General features: G+C 35.9%; 1 protein-coding gene across 1 annotated transcript in view; it reads right to left on the reverse strand.

Annotated features, from left to right (window-relative positions):
- LOC132560629 (dynein axonemal heavy chain 5-like) overlaps window positions 1–24,677 on the reverse strand; it is a 60,585-nt gene that overhangs the window by 27,297 nt on the left and 8,611 nt on the right. Inside the window, exons 4-36 of the mRNA XM_060225292.1 lie at window positions 19,505–19,665; window positions 18,841–19,048; window positions 18,182–18,522; window positions 17,939–18,052; window positions 17,242–17,349; window positions 16,589–16,898; window positions 15,994–16,130; window positions 15,378–15,606; window positions 14,896–15,074; window positions 13,792–14,442; window positions 13,160–13,415; window positions 12,561–12,985; window positions 11,761–11,962; window positions 11,243–11,478; window positions 9,977–10,195; window positions 9,461–9,762; window positions 8,873–9,113; window positions 8,355–8,554; window positions 7,878–8,031; window positions 7,489–7,652; window positions 6,878–7,085; window positions 6,109–6,270; window positions 5,623–5,847; window positions 5,227–5,399; window positions 4,901–5,079; window positions 4,397–4,584; window positions 3,630–4,121; window positions 3,277–3,523; window positions 2,729–2,970; window positions 2,311–2,451; window positions 1,713–1,959; window positions 843–1,120; window positions 174–389 (exon numbers count right to left, since the gene is read on the reverse strand). Coding sequence (XP_060081275.1) covers window positions 174–389; window positions 843–1,120; window positions 1,713–1,959; window positions 2,311–2,451; window positions 2,729–2,970; window positions 3,277–3,523; window positions 3,630–4,121; window positions 4,397–4,584; window positions 4,901–5,079; window positions 5,227–5,399; window positions 5,623–5,847; window positions 6,109–6,270; window positions 6,878–7,085; window positions 7,489–7,652; window positions 7,878–8,031; window positions 8,355–8,554; window positions 8,873–9,113; window positions 9,461–9,762; window positions 9,977–10,195; window positions 11,243–11,478; window positions 11,761–11,962; window positions 12,561–12,985; window positions 13,160–13,415; window positions 13,792–14,442; window positions 14,896–15,074; window positions 15,378–15,606; window positions 15,994–16,130; window positions 16,589–16,898; window positions 17,242–17,349; window positions 17,939–18,052; window positions 18,182–18,522; window positions 18,841–19,048; window positions 19,505–19,665 — 7,835 coding nt within the window. The remainder of the gene's footprint in view (window positions 1–173; window positions 390–842; window positions 1,121–1,712; window positions 1,960–2,310; window positions 2,452–2,728; window positions 2,971–3,276; window positions 3,524–3,629; window positions 4,122–4,396; window positions 4,585–4,900; window positions 5,080–5,226; window positions 5,400–5,622; window positions 5,848–6,108; window positions 6,271–6,877; window positions 7,086–7,488; window positions 7,653–7,877; window positions 8,032–8,354; window positions 8,555–8,872; window positions 9,114–9,460; window positions 9,763–9,976; window positions 10,196–11,242; window positions 11,479–11,760; window positions 11,963–12,560; window positions 12,986–13,159; window positions 13,416–13,791; window positions 14,443–14,895; window positions 15,075–15,377; window positions 15,607–15,993; window positions 16,131–16,588; window positions 16,899–17,241; window positions 17,350–17,938; window positions 18,053–18,181; window positions 18,523–18,840; window positions 19,049–19,504; window positions 19,666–24,677) is intronic.

A 24,677-nucleotide genomic window follows, 5' to 3' on the forward strand; every position in this document is an offset into this window, starting at 1 on the left:
TTACATTATGAAATATAATTTGTGTGATTTATCACCTTAACATTATAAAACAGCACAATAATTACAAATTGGAAAATATCTAATTCAATGTAAAGTTATTTATATGTAAAACATGTATGTAAGTTTGATGGACTGATGAATAGAAGATTTCTCTATGAAGGGACTTAACTCACCTGTACATCCACAATGTTGGTGAAGTCACCAGGTTTCTCCAGGTTGTAGAATCCTTTCATTTCGAAGAGTTGTCGGACAATCTCGTTACCAACCTGGTCTCCCCATTCATTGATTGTGGGCATGTTAATGTCGTCAATAAAGACGGTCATCTTCTTTCCAGCTGTTGGGCCGTAGGTGGAACCGACCCTCTTCTCAACGTAGCTCTCAATGGTTCGCTTGAATAGAGAAACAAAATGACCATGGTCAGAAAAAACCTTAATCACATGAAAGATGCAGAAATGTTTGTGCACTATGCAACTCTGTTCTGTATTGATAGAAAAAATGCTTATGATGCTTTTACATAATTATGCATAATTTCTTTGTATATAAAGACTGTGTATACCGAAGAAAAATGTCAAATTTCTGTTTTTTAATTTTTTTTTTTTCATATTTAAATTTTTTTCCAATGCAATATATATCATGAATAGATTAATGCAGTAAGAATTAACCAGACATGAAATAAAATAAAATGGGAAAAAGATTACAAACAAAAACAAATAAATAAATGCCTGAACACAAACTACTGGTTTGTATAATCAAAGGCTCATAGTTTAACTTTTTAGCTCACAGGATTGAAACTAAACATTAAATTATGACAAACACAACCCTCACTGAAATCTGGCTCATACCTGGAACATGTAGGGTGTGGTGGCTGAGGAGAAGTTGAGGGACTGAGCCAGATGGTACTCAGGATTGTAATGACTCATGAAGCCGTTTATCATGACTGTCTTGGCAGTACCCTGCTCTCCAATGAGAAGCACGGCCTTGTCTTGTTTAGCGATGATACTGATGAGGTACTCCGTCCGTACATTGTCCACATTTGGGACAAGGATACTGCTGTACTCCGGTGTGGAATCAGCTGGGTAGTCATATGTTTGCACCTTTTTCTCCCAATGTTCCCACTGACCTTTGGTCAAAAACGTTTGTAATTTACAATAACATATGTCTATTGGTCACAGAGAATGATTATTAGCTTAGACTGAGAATTCTGAAATTTTGATAACAATTACAGCATTTTTTCATACACAAAATTCTGCGAATTTTATCAAAATGACCTAACCTGTAAGTTGCCTCTAATAAACTTACAAATTTTGTACGCTTTTATGAAATAATCTCAATTTGTGTATGATTTCTGGAAGTAGCCCTGAATGATAACATCAGTCTATATATAGAAATATAGAGAGTAACCTGCAGGTATTACAACGTCAGCCTGATTTGCAATCACCAAGCACCTGCAAGACTACTCAGCTAAGGCTGCTTCATTTTGTGGACTTTTTTCAGCAGCAGCTACATGTTACCTTAATTGAGACTTTCTTTATTATAACTGATTGTCCATGTGATATCAAACACTTATTAATGGTAATTCCATTACAAACGTTCTTTTAGAAACAGGACACATCAAAGATTTTTTTTTATTTCAGTCAAGATAAATTGACAAATGTCATGTGAATCATTTTTTTCCTATTTAAGTAGAGTTTGGGGTGTTATGTGTTACTTACCTTCATTGTTGACAAAGTAGTCAAACATGGACTCGTCTGAATCATGTCTGCAGGGGGGCAGGTCCAGTTTGATTTCATCATTGTTGCGGATATACTCCTCCAGCTTGGCACGATCATCTAACTCGAGGAAGGCTCCGATGCTCCACATTAACGTGAATATGTACAGACGTTCATAGTGGGCAGCAGTGATCTGACCGCTGTCTTTGTCATCCTTCACCGGGATCAAACCAGTCAAGATTTTGGTTGCCTAGAGATTGAAATTTGCTTGACATAAATGCTTTACCACATTTGTTTTAATTTCCAATCTTAATCAAAATCTGAGATAAATGGATAATTTAAAATATTGATGATAAAGTCTGCAAGACCATCATCAAGATAACAAATGTCTCACCTGTGTAATGACAAATGTCTCACCTGTGTAATGACAAATGACTCACCTGTGTAATGACAAATGTCTCACCTGTGTAATGACAAATGACTCACCTGTGTAATGACAAATGACTCACCGTTGTAATGACAAATGACTCACCTGTGTAATGACAAATGACTCACCTGTGTAATGAAAAATGACTCACCTGTGTAATGACAAATGACTCACCTGTGTAATGACAAAGGCCTCCAACACATCCATCTTGAATTCAAAGTTCTGTACACTGTACTGGTACAGCTGTTTAAAGCTTCTCTCAAACAGGTCCATGATGATGCCCTGCTCGGCCAGAGAGCGGTTGTTTAGCCAGCCCTGTCAAGGTCAAAGCAAAGGTAATTAATTAATTGTTCTTTTCTCAAAAAACATCTATCAAAGTTGGCAATGCATTCTTTTAAAGTTTAAAATCTTGGAAGATTAATTGCAAGGATTTACAAAAAAGGAACAAAAAATTCTTTGATGTCATGATAATTACATTTTCAAAAAGATTAACAATACTATGAAATTAAACTGTTTTCCATGAAGTAGACTTTAGAAGATTAATGCTTCAGAATTTACTGGATGTTAATATCTAAACACTGTCAGTATTTACCTGTAGAATAGGGCTCCAGTCCAGACCCGAGCTACTCATGAACACCATACCGTTCCTGGAGACAGTAGCAGGTGATGCATTGTCAATGTTGTGGGGCTCAAAGATGATCTTACAAGTCGGTGCCATCTGGATACGGTCACCGTTTGCCAAGGTCAAGGTCTTATTGTCATCAAGTACAGAGTTCAAGTTCTCAATCCATATAGCATCGACAGGACCATCCAAAACCAGCCATACGTGATCTCCTGATGTCGAAAAGTTTTAATGTATGTTATACTGGACACTGATGTCAATGATTAAGATCATGAAAAAATTGTTATTCTGTGTTTAACACAATCAGAGGATGATCATTATGTGGTTGGCTCAGAGAGCTGAACTTGATATAGTATTATACATCACAACCTTCACTATATTCATACTACTACTGGAATTGAACTTTTAAACATCTAATGAGCCTGTCCTTTGATGAAGAGGTGGTCAAAATTTAAACTTAACATACATAAGTTTACAAAAAGTCTAATGTTTGTGATTACAGTCATTCACTGGGTTACCTTTTTTAGTCCTCAGAGTACGTCGCCAGAGTGTGGAGAATATGCCGTCAGTCCAATCGTTGGTAGCGACATCCAGACGCCCAAACATCTGAGGTGCAGTGATGGCCTTGGGGTTCATTCTCATCTCTTTGTGGGGTTCCCCACATTCTGTCATGGCCTTCATCAGAGTATGAATACAGCAGGTCTTCCCTGTTCCACTAGGTCCTAAGGTCATCATTCCATGACGTACACGTTGGGTCTCAAACAGCTGAATCAAATACATATATATTAGCATCCAGTGATTACTTTTAAATGATTCAGACTTGACTATTTTTGATAAATTGGATATCTTCAGAAATATACATTTAACAAACCTGAATCAATTTCAGCCTCCATGATGGATGTTTGACGAGTTTTGCTTCCTCTATTTGTCTGTCAATAGCACCTTCCAATTCTGGGTAGCCTCCTTTGTCGAGAGTGACACCAGGGAACAGATCGTCAATGAGGGATAAGAACAAGGGTTCATCCTGATCCACCAGCTTGGATAAGTTCATGTCACGTAGCACACGCATCACACAGGTCGACTCTGGGTCATGAGGGTTTGCACGCTTCACAGTTCCCAGTGTTCTGAGACAGGACAAGATGTTTCGTAGACCAAAGTCATAGTGGACCTGTTTAGTAAGCTGCTCCTCACAAAGTTTGTAGAGAGTAAAGAACTTACGAGCCAAGACAATGTTTTCTATGAAACCAACACTGGCAAGTTTCACACGGATAATGATCTGTCGGTCTGGAACCATCATGGCGACTGTACGGAAGTTGATCTTCAGATTTTCGGGCAGTTCCTGCCGACCAGCATAACCAGGGTTCTGTAAAATCACACACCAAGTTAATCCATCATCTACATATAAAATATATAGGTAACTTCTGGACACTAATGCATGGTCACTATACGATGGTAATTGTTGTACCAAGGTGGACAATTACAGTATGATAGTATACACTGACACCAAATGTCAACACTTTTTCATCAAAATGTATGTTAATGCATGTAATCAGATGTTATGCATTAAATTTTCCCTATCCTAATTGAAAAACTAACATCAAATTTTTTTTTTCAATCAAGACAAATTCAACTACCCACCATTGTCAAGAAGATTCCAAATTCAGGGTTCATTGCTACATTGTCTCCGTCAGTGAAGATGAAATTCTTCTTTCGTTCTTTCTTTGCAGAGAGCACAATGGCAATCTGTTGAGCAGCAACAGACAGTACAGGAAGTTCAATACGATTGAACTCATCAAAACATCCCCAGGATCCTGACTGTGCCAACCCTGCAAGACAAGAGAAAAAAACAAAAGATTAAAAAGCTGTGGTTAAAACTGCTTGAGGTAATACATGGCTTGACCAGCAAATTTTCAACATACAAGTCAGTATATAACACAATTTATACATGTGCTCTGTATTGAGGTCTGGGATTAATCAAAGCAGCAAAGCAATAAAAGTTATTGAGGTGGAGCATTTCCAATGATACAGGAACTTTTGTCAGAGATACAAATATTATACTAGTGAAGTTATACAATCAAATTACAGCAATATATTACATATAAATGACATCAACGCCTGAGTTTGCACTCTTTAACAACTGACCTTTGTAGATACGGCCCAGACCACGGAAGTCCATCTGATCAGAGCAGTTGAAGACAACAACATATTTTCCAAGACATCGCCCCATGTCCTTGGTGGTCTCTGTTTTGCCAGTTCCGGCAGGTCCAGCTGGAGCTCCACCCATAGACATACCCAAAGCCTGGGCGAGGGTGATGTAGCACCTATTGATATAAAGTCATTTATCATTGTCAGTTATTATAGCCTTATGACTTAAACAAATGTCAGATATTTTACTATTTTATATTTTAGATAATTTTTACGATCGGATATGTGTGTGCTGAGTCACCAGACAGATAACAGGTTCTTACCTGTCAGTGAGAGGAGTGATGACAAGACGTTCTGTACAACCGAGGAATTCATTCTGGTAGATGAAGTCTACATCTGTGATAGAGATGAGACAGCGATCCTGGTCTTCAATGAAGTAGAAACGTGACTGTTTCATCCACTCAAAGTCAGCAGGAGATTTGATGTGCAAACGCACCTGGAAACATAAAGAAAAACTCACAGATTAGCAATATAACATTTAATATTTCAAAGTGGAATGTTTTGCTTTGTCTTACCAGAAACTGTTTGTTTTACACACTTTTCAGTCTATGACTATATTTACTCTATGAGCATTGCAGAAACAAAATATATGTACAACCACTTCATATTTGCTTCTAAATCTTGACTGAAATAGTGCTGCTGTACTGGACACAACATACCATGTCGTCAAAGATGTCCTTTTGATGGACATGGATGGTGATCAGAGTCTCAAACTTTGTCCTCTCCACCTTGGTCAGGTCGTGAGTTGTCTGGTCAATAAGTGTGTTCAGAAGATCAAGGAAAGCTTGGTTTGTTTGCTGCATGATCTTACGATCATAGCGTGCATGTGTGAGAGCATCTGTGGAGTCTCGTGTCCAGATCATCTGCAGTCCCAGGAGTCCCACCTACACCACAAAACAAGACTACTGTATCAGATCACTTTTTCTATCACAAGGATGATCAACGTTTTTAATGATTTTTATTGGACTTGATTTTTCATCTTTTTATTTTTCTGAATTTTTTAGTTTTGCATACATTTTCTCTACTGATGCTTTCAAAGCTTTTTTAGTTTCTGTAAACAAGGAAGTGTTTAATCACTAAACAGACAATTCTCAGTTGTTTGACACATGAGGAGATCATTTTGTTGTGTAGAAGTATCTAGTTACCTGTGCTGGAAACATATCCAGGAACTCGAGGAGCTGGAAGTTGTTGTCCTGGATAGCAATGGCAGCTGTTCTGATGACACCATGGAGTGACCTCTGTGCCATCATCATCAGATTCATCAGCCATACTTCTACATTACCTTCTGCTTTTACATGTTTTTCCAGCTGTGACGGGTAGAAGAACAGAAAAGTTGTTAAACACACAGGTCAAAGATTAAATCAAATCTTATGTCTGAACAAGGTCAAAGGTTAAATCAAATCTTATGTCTGAACAAGGTCAAAGGTTAAATCAAATCTTATGTCTGAACAAAGCGTATAAATTAACTTCCTATTGTTGTTTCTCTTCAATTTTCTGTCACTTTTGTTTCTCCTTTTCGTTTGTTTTTTTGATAATATCAGTGTCAATCCATTTCTTTTTCCAAAATTTGATTATAATAAAGTGATAATTTCCTATGCTTCCTAACCACTATACCAGATAAGAATCTGTATTGTGTACTAACATTCCTATCATTAATACAAACAAATAAACAAACAATAGCCATTATATCATAAATACAAACAAACAATAGCCATTATATCATAAATACAAACAAACAATACATTAACAAATACAAACAAACAATAGCCATTATATCATAAATACAAAGAAACAATAGCCATTATATCATAAATACAAACAAACAATAGCCATTATATCAGATATCCAGGAATGTACGCCTGTACTGTATCAACATCTAAATGTGTTTAATACTATCACGTGATTAACACTTACATCAATGGTTTCTCCCTCCGAGGAGAAAATAGAGAGAATGATGTCATAGAACTTCTCATGGAACTTGACAGACTTGATGTTGTCAAACACTGACAGAAGGTGAGCCTGTATAGTGTGGGGGTCACTGGCCTGTCCCAGGATCTCAAGCAGGGCGGGATCCGACACAAAGAAAAATCTCGGGAACAACAGACGCTTCTTCTCAAGATATCTGTAAAAATAAATCCAGGGTATTACATCTGGTTTTCTTATCACAAGGAAGAACACTACGCTGTATACAACTCATTCATCAGGATCAAAACAGGACACAGACAAAGAGCTATCATATCATTTCACAGTCAAATCACTTAGATACTAAGCATGTTTATCGTATGAGAATTATACACCAATAAAATTTCTGACATTTCCTATTTAAGATTTAAGACATTTCTGACAGAGCTAGTGTTCCCCAATCACATGCACCAGGATATTTCTGACAGACATAACAAATGATACCTAGTCACATTTACCCAGTAAAACTGATTTTAACAAAGCTAGAATTCCCCAATCATACTAACCCAGTAAGACCAGACTAACCCAGTAAGACCAGACTTACCCAGTAAGACCAGACTTACCCAGTAAGAGATTTCTGGCAAAGCTCAAGCTGCTCCAGTAGATGAGGGAGAAGCTGCATGAGAGTCTCGTCACCAACACAACACTGGACCACATTGGGTGTCTCATGGGCTCGAGTCATTATCTTGATCCAAGATTTGTCAATGTTGCTGAATCTCTTAGCTTCCTATTTAGAGAGGAGATTGACAAAATATAATTCAAGTAAAACATCCCTCATTTATAGACAGTAAAACATCCCTCAGTTATAAACAGAAAAACATTATACACAATAGTTGCTCTCATTAATCCTAAATGGTCTTGCCATCATAACTATCATAACAAATTGTCCTTATAACAAATTGTCCTCATAACAAATAGTGCATTAGTTGTTATATTGTAACAATGGACCTACCTTTGGCAGCTGTTTGGCAATGTCACCACCCACAAACACAGCCTCTAGGTATACCCACAAGTTCTGTACTGTCATCCAGTTCTCAATGATCTCAGATGAGTTTGTCAGGTTTTGTACCCACAACTGGATCTGCTTCTTAAATGGCACATTGTACCTACAAGGTCACAACAAGGTCAAACATTAATATTTTGAATAAATTAATACCAATTAACAATTAAGCCAAATTGATGTATAAATCTATTTATATGTACTTTAAACCAATTGAAAATAATCTAATATGCTAGTAGGTGTATAGAACATTTATAATAGTTAACTGGAATTTTTTCAAGTCTAATGAATTTGGCACCAAATCCTACAGGCTGCTTAACTAATCATGCACATATTTTTTATCATTTTCCAGCATCATTGTGATGATCAAAAACCTGTTCATCAGTAAGACTAACCAATCAGAATTTAGGCAAAACTGTTCCAGCATACCTGTTACTCATTAAAGAGCTGAGTACCATAAGAGAGTCTTCCATAAGGGAGACAACCTCGCCAGTAGTATCACCACGCAGCAGAAGTTCACCCCTTGTCTTAAACTGTCCAAATGTAAATTCTTGATTATTCCAGTCATTGATGACTTGTTTGAGTTTGGCTTCGATGTCCTTCTCCTTTACAGCTGAGATACAAATGTCCTAGAAAAAAATTGTTATCAGATGTAGAGCCTAAACCACAGAGAATAAAACTTTTTATCATGATGTGTATTTACTGACAGACATCTTACTCTAGAGTTTTGGAAGGTATCAATACAAGGACTAATCTAGATCCTGCTTCACTTTAGCTTTAATCTATTTAGTACATGTGTACCTATCCCTCACAGCCTTAGAGCTAAAACCTTAACAACTGGCTTAGACTGAAGGGATGGGCTTATCAAAGGACAAATGATTTAACATCATACTTTACAGTAATACACAGGGGTTGGCTAATTACCAGACAATAGCTATAATGCATACCTCAATTTCTTCCTTAAACTGCAAGAGTGGAGCTTCCAGAATGTTCTTGAGCATGAAGTTATCTCCCTCTACATCAAACACGTGCCCAGTAACGTCAGACATACGTTGCCAATGACGTGGTTTCATGGCCTTGTTGGTCATCAGCTCTAGTAGAGGTACCATCTCATTGAAGTCATCAATTGTCTTTTTCAGATCCTCAAAAGCTGGCCAGTCCTTAAGAGCTCTTGGCAGCTTACGACATCTGTAACATTGGTAACACATATATCATAGATCACAAACTTACAAAATCTTCATTATAAAGAACTTGCAGTATATTTCTAGGAATGTCAGGTTCTACACAAAAATGTTATTAAGTGTCATGAAAAGTGAAATTTTTTTAAAGCTGCTATTCGTGGACTTATACCAGCATACAATATCTCATCTACAGATTTGAACTCCCAATTTCCAGTCCAACACTAATAGACAATTTTAATTAATTTAATTCATTCAATTAGAAGGAAATGAATAAACAATTAAAATAAGACCCATATCTGCCTAAGCTCAGATCTGTATAGAAGTATAAAACCAATCTCTAGTTAGGAAACTCACTTGTTCTGGAACTCAATCAGTTCATTGTTGATCTTTTCGATGTTAATGTCTGTCCAGAGAATGTCGTAGTAGCCATGTACAGTCTCCAGCACATTGTTGTAGAGACCGTACAGCTTCTGAAGGAGATTAAGCTCCTTTTTGATCTTGAGTAGTGTTGGAGATTCAGAGACTGGAAGTCCAAACAGGCCTTCTCCACCAGTGTAAGTGACAAACTTCTTATACAGGATGTCAAATGTATTCTGGAATATCACCAGTCTGTCGGAGGCCTCACGTGGGGCCACCCCAGTCACCATAGGGCCATTCTGAAGGAAAATATTTTTCATTATAACATTGGGCCATTTAAAGGTCAATATTTTTCATACTTAATGGCGAGTGATAGATGCAGTCCATTACTTTTTCCTTATTTATAATGAAAAGTAAAGAAATCTTTAATATCACCACCATCCAAATCTGTTCAAACCAGATCAGAATTTAACATATGACATTTGTGTGAAATCTTTCAACCTTAATGCTTACATCATCATAATCCACAAAGAAGTGATCACAGTCCGTTTTGAACTCTTTGACATTTTCGATAAGGTCCGACTTGAAATCAGGCTGTACAGCCAGTAGCTGTGTCTGCATCTCTGACTGTTGAACCTGAAGTTTTTCCCACGAATATCGCAGCGTATCACAGCGTTCCATCTCCTCCTTATTCACTGGCAACTCATGTTTGATCAGCATGGCATAGGATTCCTGAAATCAAACGCAGAATCATGTCTGGTGTTAGGTGGAAATCTAAAATGACACAGATCATCAGTCAGTCTATGGTACAAAGGCAATGGACAGGAAGTTATATTAAGTGATTTTGTGCTATTTTGAAACTATCATTAAAAGTCACAAATATGAATGTTTCATTGCTAGTTAACACTAAAAGTTCTTCAATAAAGTTATTCAAAAAGCTGTGTCATATTTTATCACTTTAAAATCAAATCAATAAACTCTTAACTATTTTCAATACTATTACATGTATATCTACAACACATACATCAGGCTACCTTAGACACATCTAAACAAACGTAATTAATACATACATCAGGCTACCTTAGACACATCTAAACAAACGTAATTAATACATACATCAGGCTACCTTAGACACATCTAAACAAACGTAATTAATACATACATCAGGCTACCTTAGACACATCTAAACAAACGTAATTAATACATACATCAGGCTACCTTAGACACATCTAAACAAACGTAATTAATACATACATCAGGCTACCTTAGACACATCTAAACAAACGTACTTAATACATACATCAGGCTACCTTACCTTAGACACATCTAAACAAACGTAATTAATACATACATCAGGCTACCTTAGACACATCTAAACAAACGTAATTAATACATACATCAGGCTACACATTAAACAAAGTAATTAATACATACACATACCTAGAACATCTAAAAACGTACTTAATACATATATCAGGCTACCTTAGACACATAAACAAACTTAATTAATACATACATCAGGTAGACACATTAATACATACATCAGGCTACCTTAGACACATCTAAACAAACGTAATTAATACATACATCAGGCTACCTTAGACACATCTAAACAAACGTACTTAATACATACATCAGGCTACCTTAGACACATCTAAACAAACGTAATTAATACATACATCAGGCTACCTTAGACACATCTAAACAAACGTACTTATCTATCATATTTCTTATTCAATCACATTGTTACAGTTGACCTTTGACCTTCATAAGACCTACCTCTATAGGTGCAATGCTCATGTCAATCCTTATCTCGTTTTCACGGATGTCTTTGAGGGCAGCCATGGTAAATCTGATATCATCCAGATCCTTGAGAGGCCGTGCCAACCGCTTAGCCATGTCTTCCATGAAGTTGAAGATTTCTTCCATCTCAGTCATGTACTTGGTGTTACATGCCTTTCCATAGTGTAGTCGCCATGCTTTTGTCTCTGTAGTCAGGCCTAGTTTCAAGTTCTCTGTAAAACAATCACCATATCTATGAATAACAAGGTTTCCACACACCTCGAATCTACACCAGAGGTTGTACCTCGTGATGATAAATATTAAGGATATATGAGATCTAGAAGCACTCTAAACTTTTCTTCTATCATTATACAGTGTAACAAATGTCTTTTTACATACCATTCCATTTATTTCTGGAACTCTTCAGTAAAGAAGATTACGTTTACAGTGTAGCACCTAACCTTAAATTTCATTTACAGATATAACTACCGGGTATTATATATCATATGGCATACCTGTGTACAGGGCTATTGGTCCCACATCATAGTACTCGGGGAGATTAGCAATCTTCACCTCCTGTTCCTCGTAATGTTTGATCTTGGCTTCATACTCTGACAGACTGCGTTTCTCCTTGGTGAATTCGACTAGGTCCTCATCACGGTCTACCTCCCAGATTGGGTGGTATTCAGCAAACTTGTCCAGAGCAGTTGTCACTTCCTGTAACATAATAGCATAAAGTCACCACACAAATACAGAAAATGTATCTTTAACACATACTATATTGTTCAACTAGCATTTCTAGCTTAATCACAATTGGTCTTCAATAAGGATCATTAAGTTAAGTTTTAACATTTTTATTTAAAGCTTTTCAAGAGTGAATTTAATTTTTGTTTTCCTAACATTACTGATTCATATGGGATTCAGATAAAAGAAGTAGATTTTTTTATGTCAATGAAAGTGATTTCTTTAAGACAATGTGCATGTTTTTAATAATTTAATAATTCAAAAACTAAAATCTGACAACAAAGATTTGAAAATGATTTATATGTACTTTCCAGCTGAAAATGATTTATATGTACTTTCCAGCTGAAAATGATTTATATGTACTTTCCAGCTGAAAATGATTTATATGTACTTTCCAGCTGAAAATGATTTATATGTACTTTCCAGCTGAAAATGATTTATATGTACTTTCCAGCTGAAAATGATTTATATGTACTTTCCAGCTGAAAATGATTTATATGTACTTTCCAGCTGAAAATGAAACTAGGTCAAGATTATCCAATTTCATTTTTTGCAATAAACATCTTCCTACCTTCTTGTTGGAGTTGATGGCGGTGGAGAGGAGAGATACCAGTTTGGACACTTCTTTGTTCTCTGACACAGCCTTGTAGTAATTCTTGACTTGTTGTTGTATGACGTAGCTTGGCGCTGCCTGAACTTCCTCCTCACCTTTCTTAGCGGAGTGTGATACCTCTGATGCAGCGTTACTCACTATACTGTTACGACGACTCGCCGACCCTGATCTGACCAGCTGTGGTTTAGTGACACGTTTCCTCTCCTCACTCCATTTGGCAACACCTTTGGAGACGAGGATGATCTTTTGTGCAGCCTTGTTGACTGCCTGCTGCACCTCGTCCAAGGCTGGCTGCATTACAATGTTAGGAATGGCCAGAGTAGCAAACGTCTTGAAAAATGGTCGACTGTCTTTTTTATCTCCCTTGGCACTGTTGGATTCACCTGAAGAAGATTTGTAATTTTATTTCATATGTTTATTAGTTCAAATGAAAAATACATCAAACAAAACTGAGGCCCTTCAGTAACTCTGAGAACATGTTGATAAATCCTGAATATCAGTTACAATAAGTCACACATTTTAATATCAGATTTGTATCATGTTTTGTTTTTTCTTACCTAAGTAGTGAACCATGGAGGAAGATGTGATCCTCTTCCTGAGTGACTCCAGGGTGTTTCGTGTCACCTTTAACAAGGCATCTTGGTTACGATGGTTGAAATGAGCCAGTAACTCATTAGCTGCCTCCTCAATACTTTCCCTCATTTCTCGTTTCTTTTTCGCCACAGCGTTGGCCTTGGATGATACAGGACGTGACCGTCTGCTAGCCGAGCGATCCCGGGCAGAAGCGGTTGGACTTCCTTTTGGACTTCCTCTCTCATCTTGACAACAATAATATAAAAACTGAACAGATATATATCTCTACAAAGGCTCCTTCAGACTTGTCACAAAAATCAATCATCTGTGTTCTCTTGCTGAATTTATAAGTCTCAGGAGTCAAAAAATCACAAAAAATGGAGATCATAAAAACACCCGTTATCAAATATTTCTGAATATGATTTCCAAATCTAAAAAACTGATTTACAATGGAAATGATGTTATTATCAATTTGTAGGATTTTTTCATACTCCATTCCATAAAAGCATTTATTGAGACAAACTGGCATGATTAGAAAAATGGATAAAATGCTGATATTGAAATGTGGAAATATATGTAACACATTACCATCCATGTCTACGTCTGGGCCAGCAACCTCTTCTTCATGACCATCTTCCTCTTCCATTTCAAGCGTACACAACATGTTTATTAGTTCATTGGCTGCCTCTTCCACCACCATGGATTTGGTCTGCAAGAGTTGTGCACCCTTGGCACACAACATTTGTGTGTTGTCAAGGAAGTGGTCAACAGTCCAGGGCTCCTCTTCAGGCAGTTGGCATAGGTTGGTAGTCGCCATCTCCTTGAGGACTGCGTCTATTCTGAATTCTGTTACATCATGTGCACGATCCATGAGCAACTCAAGATCCTGAAGTTCGGTATATACTTCACTGATATAGTCTTTGATATTGAGAGAGGTCCAAGTCAGTGTGTTAAGGCCTGGGTCAATGGTTGAGTCCACTTTACTTGTGTGTGGCCCCATCAGCGCCTCAAACGCTGTCGGAATTTTGCTGCGAACACGCTGGTTCTCCTGTAGCATCATCTGAAGGGCCTCATAATTTTCTTTGAACTCCGACTGTTTGGCGCGCATTGTCCGAGCTAGCGATGGAATCTCTAGTCCTAGACGTGCCATGCACTCAGTCTCACGAATCATGGTCAGAATTTGAGGATCAAAGTTTACATACAATTCTGAGGTTTCTGGGTGACGCACTAGCAGTGAGGCTTGGAGTCCTGAGCGAGCAGCCTCCACCTGTAAAACAAACAAATGATGTATACATCATATTATGCATGCTGCAAGCCAAGGGATAGAAGGTCTTCCCCAACATTAAACAGAATTGTTGGTTGGTACAGAAATTTGATAATTACTAAATGTTAAAGTTCACAACCTTGAGATTTCGGCCACAGAATTTAAAAAAGAAAATAATTTAGTCAAAGTTTAAATGATTATGAATTTCTCCATTTTCATAAAAATTGAATTACGAATCAAAATTACATTGAGATCAATATTGAAGGGAGTAACTATTATTATCTATGAAATTTTGAGCTTCATACAATTTCAGGATCTCTGAAGAATTATCATGAATACATTAAACAATTCAGTGATGTACCCAACAAATTATCTCTTTATTAAGTCCTAATAGGTAAGTTTTAGGCATAGTTTTACCAGTCAGTATCTATGTATACAAACACAAGCGAAGGGTACCTGTCTAAGCCAGCCACGATGGTACAGAACCTCAAACTCCAGCAGCACCTTGGCCAACTTGTTGTAGTTCTTGATAATTTTCTTGGCCTCGTTACTCTCTAGGAGATTGGTCTGTTTTTGGAATACCTCCATTGGCTCCAGGATTCGGCGGTACAGCTGCCTGGCCCATGCGATCTTACCTGAAGTAAATAAAGAGAAATTTAATATATCACATCTTTTTACATCTTGCTTTTCTGTCTAAACATATTACTGTGATTTTCCATTGACAACTGATGCTATTAAGTTTTCACTTATTGATATGATTACATCAAATATAAAAGGCACTTTGCTTGAAAAAGACACAAAGCATTATGGCAAAATCAAAGAAGTGGGTAGTAAGGGTGTGGGGAAGGTTTGAATGATATCAAAAGTTAAGTATCATGGCTCATATAAGCAAAGAGTTCTACAGTTTTATATAAAATTGCAATTTGTTGTAACACAACCTGCTATGGGTGGCAGATCCCTGGCCACAGGAGGGTCATTTTTGTTTTTCTGATACAGTTTGGACACCATCTCAATGTCACGTCCATAGTGTCCCAGGATCCTGTGGTATTTTTCTGGAATTCCCAGGTTTGGCAGTTCCAACCGCTCAAATCGTCTGAGCAGAACTATGGAGCGAGCAGTATTGGAAATCTTCTCAAATTTGCCATCCATGAATCCCATAATGTTAGACTACAAAGATAAAAATGATATGTAAACTTGATAAAGTGGAAACATTTTGATACAACTGTATCCAAGTCTGTTGTTAATGCTCTGGCATTTACAGAATTAGAATTTTAAAGTTGAAATTTCAATGTTTAATCAGGAAATCTACAGACTGAAACCTTTAGCACTACCAGACATATTTTGTATCTGCACACTGTCTACCTGAAAGATGAACAGCTTGATTGGGAAAAAACTCTAATTCTGAAAAACTCATATGTGCTACTTCACTTTCTGTATAAAATATTTAAAGACAAGGTTAAAAGTGGAACTCTTTCCCCTCAATTAGGACTTTATAATATTTCCAATAAACCTGAAAAAAAAAATAAGGAAACAGCACAAAGAGCAACAACTCACATGAAGTTCTGCCACTTGTCTCTTGAACTCATCATAGTCCATATCAAACTCGGTCTTCCTCTGATCCAGGAAGTCATATGGCTTTTTCTTCATGGCTGTCACTATGACTACGAACCTGTTCGCCATCTGTTCTATCCCTGTAAAACAGTGACGACAATAACCTTGTTAAGTATATTGTACCTAACTACATCATTCCTTCACTCGAAATTTCAAATCTTCACGCTAAAAAGACTGCTTTGCTTTAGAGGTTCTTTTTACTTGAATTTTTTCAAGTTTCATCTGTCACTTTACTCAAGGTATCATAAGTTGTCATACTAGTTCATTTAACTTGTGCGTACAGATAAGCATTGAGTCCCCTGTATTGACTCGCCACACTTTTTACAGATGCTTTCTTCCTTTGTATTTTTACACTGTCTCTTATAAAGTTAATTGGCTTTGTTTACTAGTACAACTCATACATCTGAGTTTCAGATACAAGAACACACTTATACTTTTAAATTCTGAAACCACAGAGAAACCACATTCTAAAACTTGTAAAAGTATTTCTCAAACTGTCTTACATCTACATGTATTGTTAGCCTGATAAACAACTAACCTTCGATTTTGGATTCAGACAGGTGGGAATACAGTAAAATGGTGTCAAAGATTTCTATAATCTTCTTCAGTCTTCGAGTGAAAGTATCAAACTTTCCAAATATATACATTTCTGAGAATTCAAACGGCCTTTCGTTGGGCATCTTCTCCAGCTTTTCCTTGGTCTTGTGGAAGCAGCGTTGATACTCCTCATTTAGTTTGATACAATCATGGAGTTTCTTGACCACGACATCTTGTTCCTGCGTCCAAACTGTCTCTGTCTTGTTACAGTTGATGTAGGCCTTACACGCCGTGATCATTTGATTGGTGATCTGTAAAAACAACCATCAATTTCCAGTCATCATAATGCTGATTCTCAACTGATGAACAAGAATCTAAGTCCAATATTACACTTCATTTACAAATATTGTATACAAGCACATTTTGTGAATGATTTTGTGATTAAGAACATCTACAATTCTAACACTGACATTTTCTATCCTTAACATTCACATTAATTAACTGGATCTGCGGATCAAGATAGCCTAAATCAATATATATGTCCATATTATGTAAAAATTCATAAATCTAATTAGATAAAAGAACGGTTCAAAGATCCTAGAAAGTAAATTCAGAAAATAACCAGTTGCACCTATATATGTAATTTATGGTTACCTTGACAAAGAGCGAGGTCATTCTTTCAGATGTGTTGTAGTATCGGGAGATTGAGTGTATCATACGGATGGCGTTGATCAATCCTGGAATTCCCTCGAGCATACCCACCTGTCAACAGACATGTCAGTACCTGATTATTTGTTATGATTTATAGTGTTTTATTCAGATACATATTTTGTAAATATCTTTTCTAGGCAGATTTTAAGGTATCACATTGTTCATTCTTGTGTAATATCCGTCAGTATTTTAGTGTAATATCGTGTAATATCCGTCAGTATTTTAGTGTAATATCGTGTAATATCCGTCAGTATTTTAGTGTAATATCGTGTAATATCCGTCAGTATTTTAGTGTAATATCGTGTAATATCAGTATTTTAGTGTAATATCGTGTAATATCCGTCAGTATTTTAGTGTAATATCGTGTAATATCCGTCAGTATTTTAGTGTAATATCGTGTAATATCCGTCAGTATTTTAGTGTAATATCGTGTAATATCCGTCAGTATTTTAGTGTAATATCGTGTAATATCCGTCAGTATTTTAGTGTAATATCGTGTAATATCCGTCAGTATTTTAGTGTAATATCGTGTCATATCCGTCAGTATTTTAGTGTAATATCGTGTAATATCCGTCAGTATTTTAGTGTAATATCGTGTAATAGCTGTCAGTATTTAAGTGTAATATCGGGGGAAACTTACCGGGTCACTGTTGTAGAGTGGGTCACAGAACTTCTCCAGTGTGTACAGAAACTTCACATTATCCTTTGCCTCATTGGCCAGGTCTGTGATCCTCCTATCCAGCTCTTGCCAGTTCTGATGGATAAACAAAACAAACATGTTGATAAAAAATTGCCTCATCTACTGACAAATTGATTTAAATGAAGATAAATTCAGTGTCAACAATCTTTCCATCAGGTTATGACCATGAACCTATGACCTTACCTTGATAAGTTTGGACTGTGACGTATGAAGAACACCCAGAACAGCCTTGACATTGGGTCCTTTGATTTGATCTAGGAGGTAATTAAAACGAGACATCCGCTTCTTCCAGTGGTCAAGTTCAGCACGTGGACCAATATCATCTGCCTCCTTTCTCATCTGTTCACTCTCTGCCAGGACCTGTTCCAGCTGTTTGAGCCAAACCATCATGGTGTTTTCTATGCCTTCTAGGGCCTCAGAGCTGTTTGCTACTGCCTGGTAATCAGCTGGGGTCTGAATCTTAGACAAGTCATACGTCTCGCATTCCTTCAATGTCACCTTCTGTCCCAGACTCTCCTGGGCACCTGTTACAAGGAGAAATGATTCACCATTACTACCAGTAGAACCGTAGTAGGAAGGGTAAAATTTTCCAATACATTCAGCTAAAGTTTTGTACCTACTCAGGTGGCTGTTATTTAACAAATTGACATCTATACAACTAATTATCCTTTTCCATTTTCTTAAAACAGTCATATTTTCAAGCTACAAGATGAAATTGAAGCAGCAAATGATTTTTTGAAAAAATATTGTATCAATGATAACAAAATTGGTCAGATTAAGTGGTAGTTTGGATATTTACCACCGCTAAAAACAAGGAACGAGGATTAAGTTGTCATAGTTACCAACTAATACGGTTACAAAGGAGTCCAGTGCATTGAGGAAATCGGTTCTGACTTGGGCTCCCGAGGGACTGCTCAGCTCTCCCCAGCCCTGATTAAGCTTCTTGAGGGCAGGAATAAAGATACTGGACAGGAGATGTTCCACAGCATTTAGCAGGCCACTACCATTCTTTCCTGCTGATACTGTGTCCAACCTTGTGAAGTTTATCTCCTGTACAATAAATTTGATTGCTTCACCAAGTATTCTTATAAAATACACACAGATACAGATGATTTACCTTTCAGCAGTCGATGATACTCTCGACATATTTGATGAAAACTTAAACCTTTTCTTTTCTGATTCTGTGTAATTAGCACTTCCCACGCTAAAAGCTACCCTCTACATCTTGCATTTTATATCAACATCATTCAAGCTTTTCTAAACACACCAGCCATCTATGACCATGACACAGTAAAGAAAATGTGTTACAATTTAAAATAAGGTAATTAATTTATGGACATTTTAGCCTTGACTGGTTCACTTAAAAGAATTTTTTCTACTAATTGCAGGGTAGACATTCTCTGAACATTTTTCCCCTCCAAGCATCAATATTTATTAGATATTCTTGAAGGTCTGATTCTACTCGTTGGAGTGTGGAATGTTTGGTGCTAGTTAATGTCTGGTTACCTTGGAAATGTTAAGTTCAGTAATGGCAGTGCCGTGGGGAGCCACCTTAGTAAAGATCAGACAAACTCCGCGTAGAGGAATGTCACGGCCATTTGTTACGAACACTTTTGGTTTGGAGGACCGCGCTACCTTGGTCGGAGGTGGCCCTACACGGTAGTCCACTGTAAAAAAACATTTGAGTGTTGAAGATCAACCGATGCACAGACTCTTGATTCACTATACACAGAACAACTGCAACAAACATTAGAGAGATGAAGATCAAACATTGCACAGACTAAGATTCACTAACACACAACAGCTAAAAGAATTTAAGATTTGTTGGTTTGGAGTACATCTGAATTCACTAAATATGAAATATACTGAAAGTGTTAAATCACCTGATTTGCTTGAACATATCTTTAACCATAGTTTATATTGAAAACATTTGTAAATGAAAGGAATATTTATAACAAACAAGGGAGCAAAACTGACTGAATAACAGCAGCTGAAGTGTAATCATGACATTTAATTTCACATGATTGTGGACTTATTTGTTAAGATATAGAAACGTGTCCTGGTGCCTTTATTGTTGATCTATAAATAGATTTCCTGATCCATGGCAGTGATAATACATAAATCTATAACGTCAAAAGCTTGTGGCTTATTATATTGCAAAACGTAATCCATGAATTTTAGTCAGTAATAAGCTTAATGCATTAAAGAAATGGTAATTACATATATATAATATTACAGACCAGAGAGAAGTACAATATTACATTAATTACATAGGGAATCAATCTGTCCATAAAGACAGATGTTCATGTAATCAGAACTAGCTCTAGAATGTCTAATGACATCAGTAAGAAACAAAGTGAGCTCCATTCTGTTTAAAAATCACAAATCTACTTAAAAAAAATATTTTTACCAGAAATTTACTTGTTCATTCTTAGAGACAATCAGCCAATGTTTAACACAAGTTGTTGTCCAATTAGTCATTTTTATCTCTAATTTAAAATCCCAGAAATCCAATTTCAGGAAATAATTTTATCCTGAAAGTTCATTTTTACATCAATTTGAAGTCAGAAATATGTAATTACAAATTTTACTGACAGATTTGTTTTGACTGTGATCAATGTAAGAAAACCAAATTTCCGTAAATAATATGTACGGATGTTTTAAATGTTCATTCTTTTTGATTTTTTACTATAATTGCAAAGATTAAAAAAAAAAATTTAAATTACAAACACTTCCATGTCTCAATAAAATCTGTCTTATCTGTCTGGGTTTCAGAACAGATCAGAGACTGTCTCTCTAAAGATCTTATCAGAAAGGCTTGAATTATGTGACAGTGTTTGTGTGTCCCTACATTTGCCTTTGTTGTCAGAATAGCTTATCATGCTTGCACATATACACATGCAACATTTACACATGCAACATGCAATTCAAATTATTGGAACTGTTTTCAAAACAAAATGACATTATGTTTCTAGATTTCTAATTATTGAAACAAATGATTTTGTTTTTATTTTCCTTTCCTTTCTCTCCCCCCCCCCCCTCTCTCTCTCTCCCCCCCCCCCTCTCTCTCTCTCTCTCTCTCTCTCTCTCTCTCTCTCTCTCTCTCTCTCTCTCTCTCTCTCTCTCTCTCTCTCTCTCTCTCTCTCTCTCTCTCTCTCTCTCTCTCTTTTTCTTTCTTTTACACTGTTCAATTACTATTCTTTCAATATCAAGCTCAGGTCCATCATGAAATAAATCCATCTTTATCATTTATAATGGGACAGTTAATATTTGGGAGGGAAATGAAGAAAATGAAAGTCAATCATAATTGATCTGAAATAAATGACACATAAATAATATAGGTTAGACAAAGTTAACCAATACTACTGATAGTTTATGGTTTTCAGTCAAAAATATATACTTTGAAAAATAGATATTGATGAATGTATAGATATTATATATAGAGTGAGAATCAAGGATATGTGTATTTTTAATTAGCATCCTTGTTTAAAAGGCTAGTAACAAAAATACCAATCTAAATTAAGAATTCCAACAGGTATGTTCTGACACATTGTTTGTTACATCATTGTTTTGTAACAAGATAACCATAAACGATTATGGCAATATTTTGGATAAATATATACAGTTTTACAACATGTTTTAGAAATCATAAAAAACTCCTTGTTAGTATTATGCAGATTTTCACTGTTAGAACTCGTGCTATATATCCACAATTCAAATTAAATCTCAGTTCCAAAATAAAAATTGTTCTGCAAATTCATTTTATCTATATAGAACCCATATAAATGAAAAGGTATAAAGGCAGGATTCTTTCTTAAAGTGGATCAGAAAATAATATCACAGGACTGAAACAAGATGGCAGATCCACCGTGATATATGTATGATCTCTTTGCTGACAGAAAACACTGGTGTAATGATTTCAATGGAAATATTTTTTAATAATTTTTTTTTAAACTTATGTGATAAGATCTGCAAAGAGTTACTTTGGATTCACACATGTATACTGATCTGCATGATACTGGTTGTAAGGAAAACTTTTGGTTTCCAAAACATGATGTACAAATGATTAAGAAGTGGAGGATGTCCAGTTCCAGAGCTCACAACGAGGCCAGTTTTAATTAATACAGTTGAACCAATGTTTTTACATGTCCAGGAGAATTCTGACCTAATTTTACACTTATAAACCCACGTAATCTATTGTTATTCTGCTGTGTACCCCACCAAAAGATATTTCATTGTTTCATAAGTAACATTAACTTCCACCACGACTATTTTATGTAAAAGAATTTTTAAATTGGTCCCCAGGGCATATTGTTTGCAAATACGATAATAAACCTCATTCACTACATTTTGTAAATGTCAGACTAAGCTTTGGTTTTTTCTAACAACAATTTCTAACAATTTTCTATCAACAAAAGACTGAATATTATTTTCAAAATCAACATCTCTTTTTATTTTTAAAAACTACATTAAGTCTTTCACTTCGGTGAATGTAAGGTACATTTTAATTGTGGATCAATATAATTTGAAGGTTACATCTCCTGTGTGGGAGGATTTTCCATGTAGTAGTTTATTGTATTTCTGCTGTACAGAAACTGATGGGTTTTAAACAACTCTATAATAACAAGGTAGTTTCTATAACACAAGACACATCTTCTTTGGGGTAGTTCTGGCGTCATTGAGCTGGGGAGATAAGGTTATATCCAGTCTGTATGACCTCTGACCTTTAAGTTATGTTTTGAAGCTTAGCCTTATTGTGACGGGGAGATGAGGTTATATCCATTTTTTGTGACCTCTGACCTATGATAGTTATGTATGGACAGAACTGGCCTCATTGTGATGGGGGAGATAGGTTATGTCCAGTTTCTGTGACATCTGTGGAAAGGCAGAGAGGTGAATTATTATGATAGCATGCCCAGTGATCAGTCTTACACCGTTCAGATATATAAAGAACCCCACCCTGACCACACCCTCCCAGCCATCCTAACGCCTTGTACTTAACGACCTAATTAATATTTATCAAAATCACTCACATTGAAAATCTTATGAAAAAAATGTAATTTTCTTTGACCATTTGTGTCACTACTTTAAAGTAAGCGTGTTAAGAAGTCATAAAAATTATGAATGCTCTAAATGTTCAGTAATTCTACAATTATACCGCTCGTAGTCATGGCAACCTGAAGTTCTAACTGACCAGCTCAAAATCAATGATATTTTAGATATTGAATACTTCCAAAATAAGTTCACATTTTTTTCCATTTTATATTTTTATTTTTAAAATGTTGTCCTAAGCAAGAACTACAGACTGCAAGTTTAGCTGAAGTGTAAACATTGATGCAGTGTGTGCTCCTGTCTATCTTTTACTAATTTCATTTACTCAACTACAAAGTTAACACTTGAGAGATAGAACAGGAAATGTAGTATTAATGCTAAATATTTAATACACGTAGAAAAGAAATTTTCCAAACTTGATGAAAATCTATTTGAATAGAATCATTTCTTAACCAAACGTACATGGAATTTTAAACATTATAGTAGAGGAGGACACAGAAATTTCCAAAGGATCACTAAGTCTTAGGCTTGGTTAAAACAGGTTCAAAATATCAACTTAATTTTACATCAATTTTTCAAGTATAAAGAGAACGTTACGAAGTCAATTAAAAAGACACAGGGACATTATTTGATTTTTCTGGATTGTGAAAGCACTGAGAGATGGCTAGAAGAGTAGGTTGGTTGGGATGGAAGGTGTGGTAAATATAGGGTAGAGGTTATACCGTGGCCTTTAGGTTCAGGGGCTGCATGATGCAACTGAAATCCAACAGACGCTGAAATAGCACAACACAATATTAATATGGGTATAGCATGGGTTCTGCAACTAACTGATTCAAATAAAACAAAAGTGCAAGTACATATAGGCAACAAAAGGGAGATAACAATAAAGGGAGAAAATACCAAAGAGAGATAACTCATTAATATAAAAGTGTACTGAGTATTTTCAATTTGTGAATTTATGTGATTTTTTTAAAATTAGACTCTTGATTTAAACAATACAATTTGTAAAAAAATATTTTAATACAGGTTTTGTTTCATTGTAATGTGAAATATACAGAAAATCAAGACAAACTACCAATCCCATTAACATCAAGGTCAATGTGAAATCATTGAAACGAAAAGTCTGTCATTTGAATAACTTTAAGTATGCAATAATCATACTTCTGGTGTAATTTGTGAAATTACTAAAATACTTAAAACCCATGAATCAGTAATATGGATATGTATTATAGATCCATATATGTAAAACCAAACACCATTTGTGTGGTTATAATAACTGTGCATTATAAAACTTGTTAACAAAAGAGTGACCCTGAAGTAGAATGGCTCTGTCTATGTTACCAAGTAAACAATGAATGTAAACAATGTTTTAAAGCTCTACAGTGTCAGAGTTATAAGGACCTATATTGAAGGCCATTTATGGTCTCTATACAGAAAATCTGTGTAGATAGAATACTTTTATTCAGAAATTGAATCCGTCAAGTGGTATCGGCAATTGTAATATAATTAGCATTTCAATAGGTAGTGAAACACCTTTCAAAAAGTTAGAGGTAAGAAACTGAAATTTATTTGACCTGGTTTAAAAATGTCCAATAAGTGCCGTGTCCATGGCAAGGCTATAAACACT

This window comes from Ylistrum balloti, unplaced genomic scaffold (assembly GCF_031769215.1).
Source record: "Ylistrum balloti isolate Yb309-2 unplaced genomic scaffold, AGI_CSIRO_Ybal_v1 Utg371088, whole genome shotgun sequence".
NCBI classification, from domain to species: domain Eukaryota; kingdom Metazoa; phylum Mollusca; class Bivalvia; order Pectinida; family Pectinidae; genus Ylistrum; species Ylistrum balloti.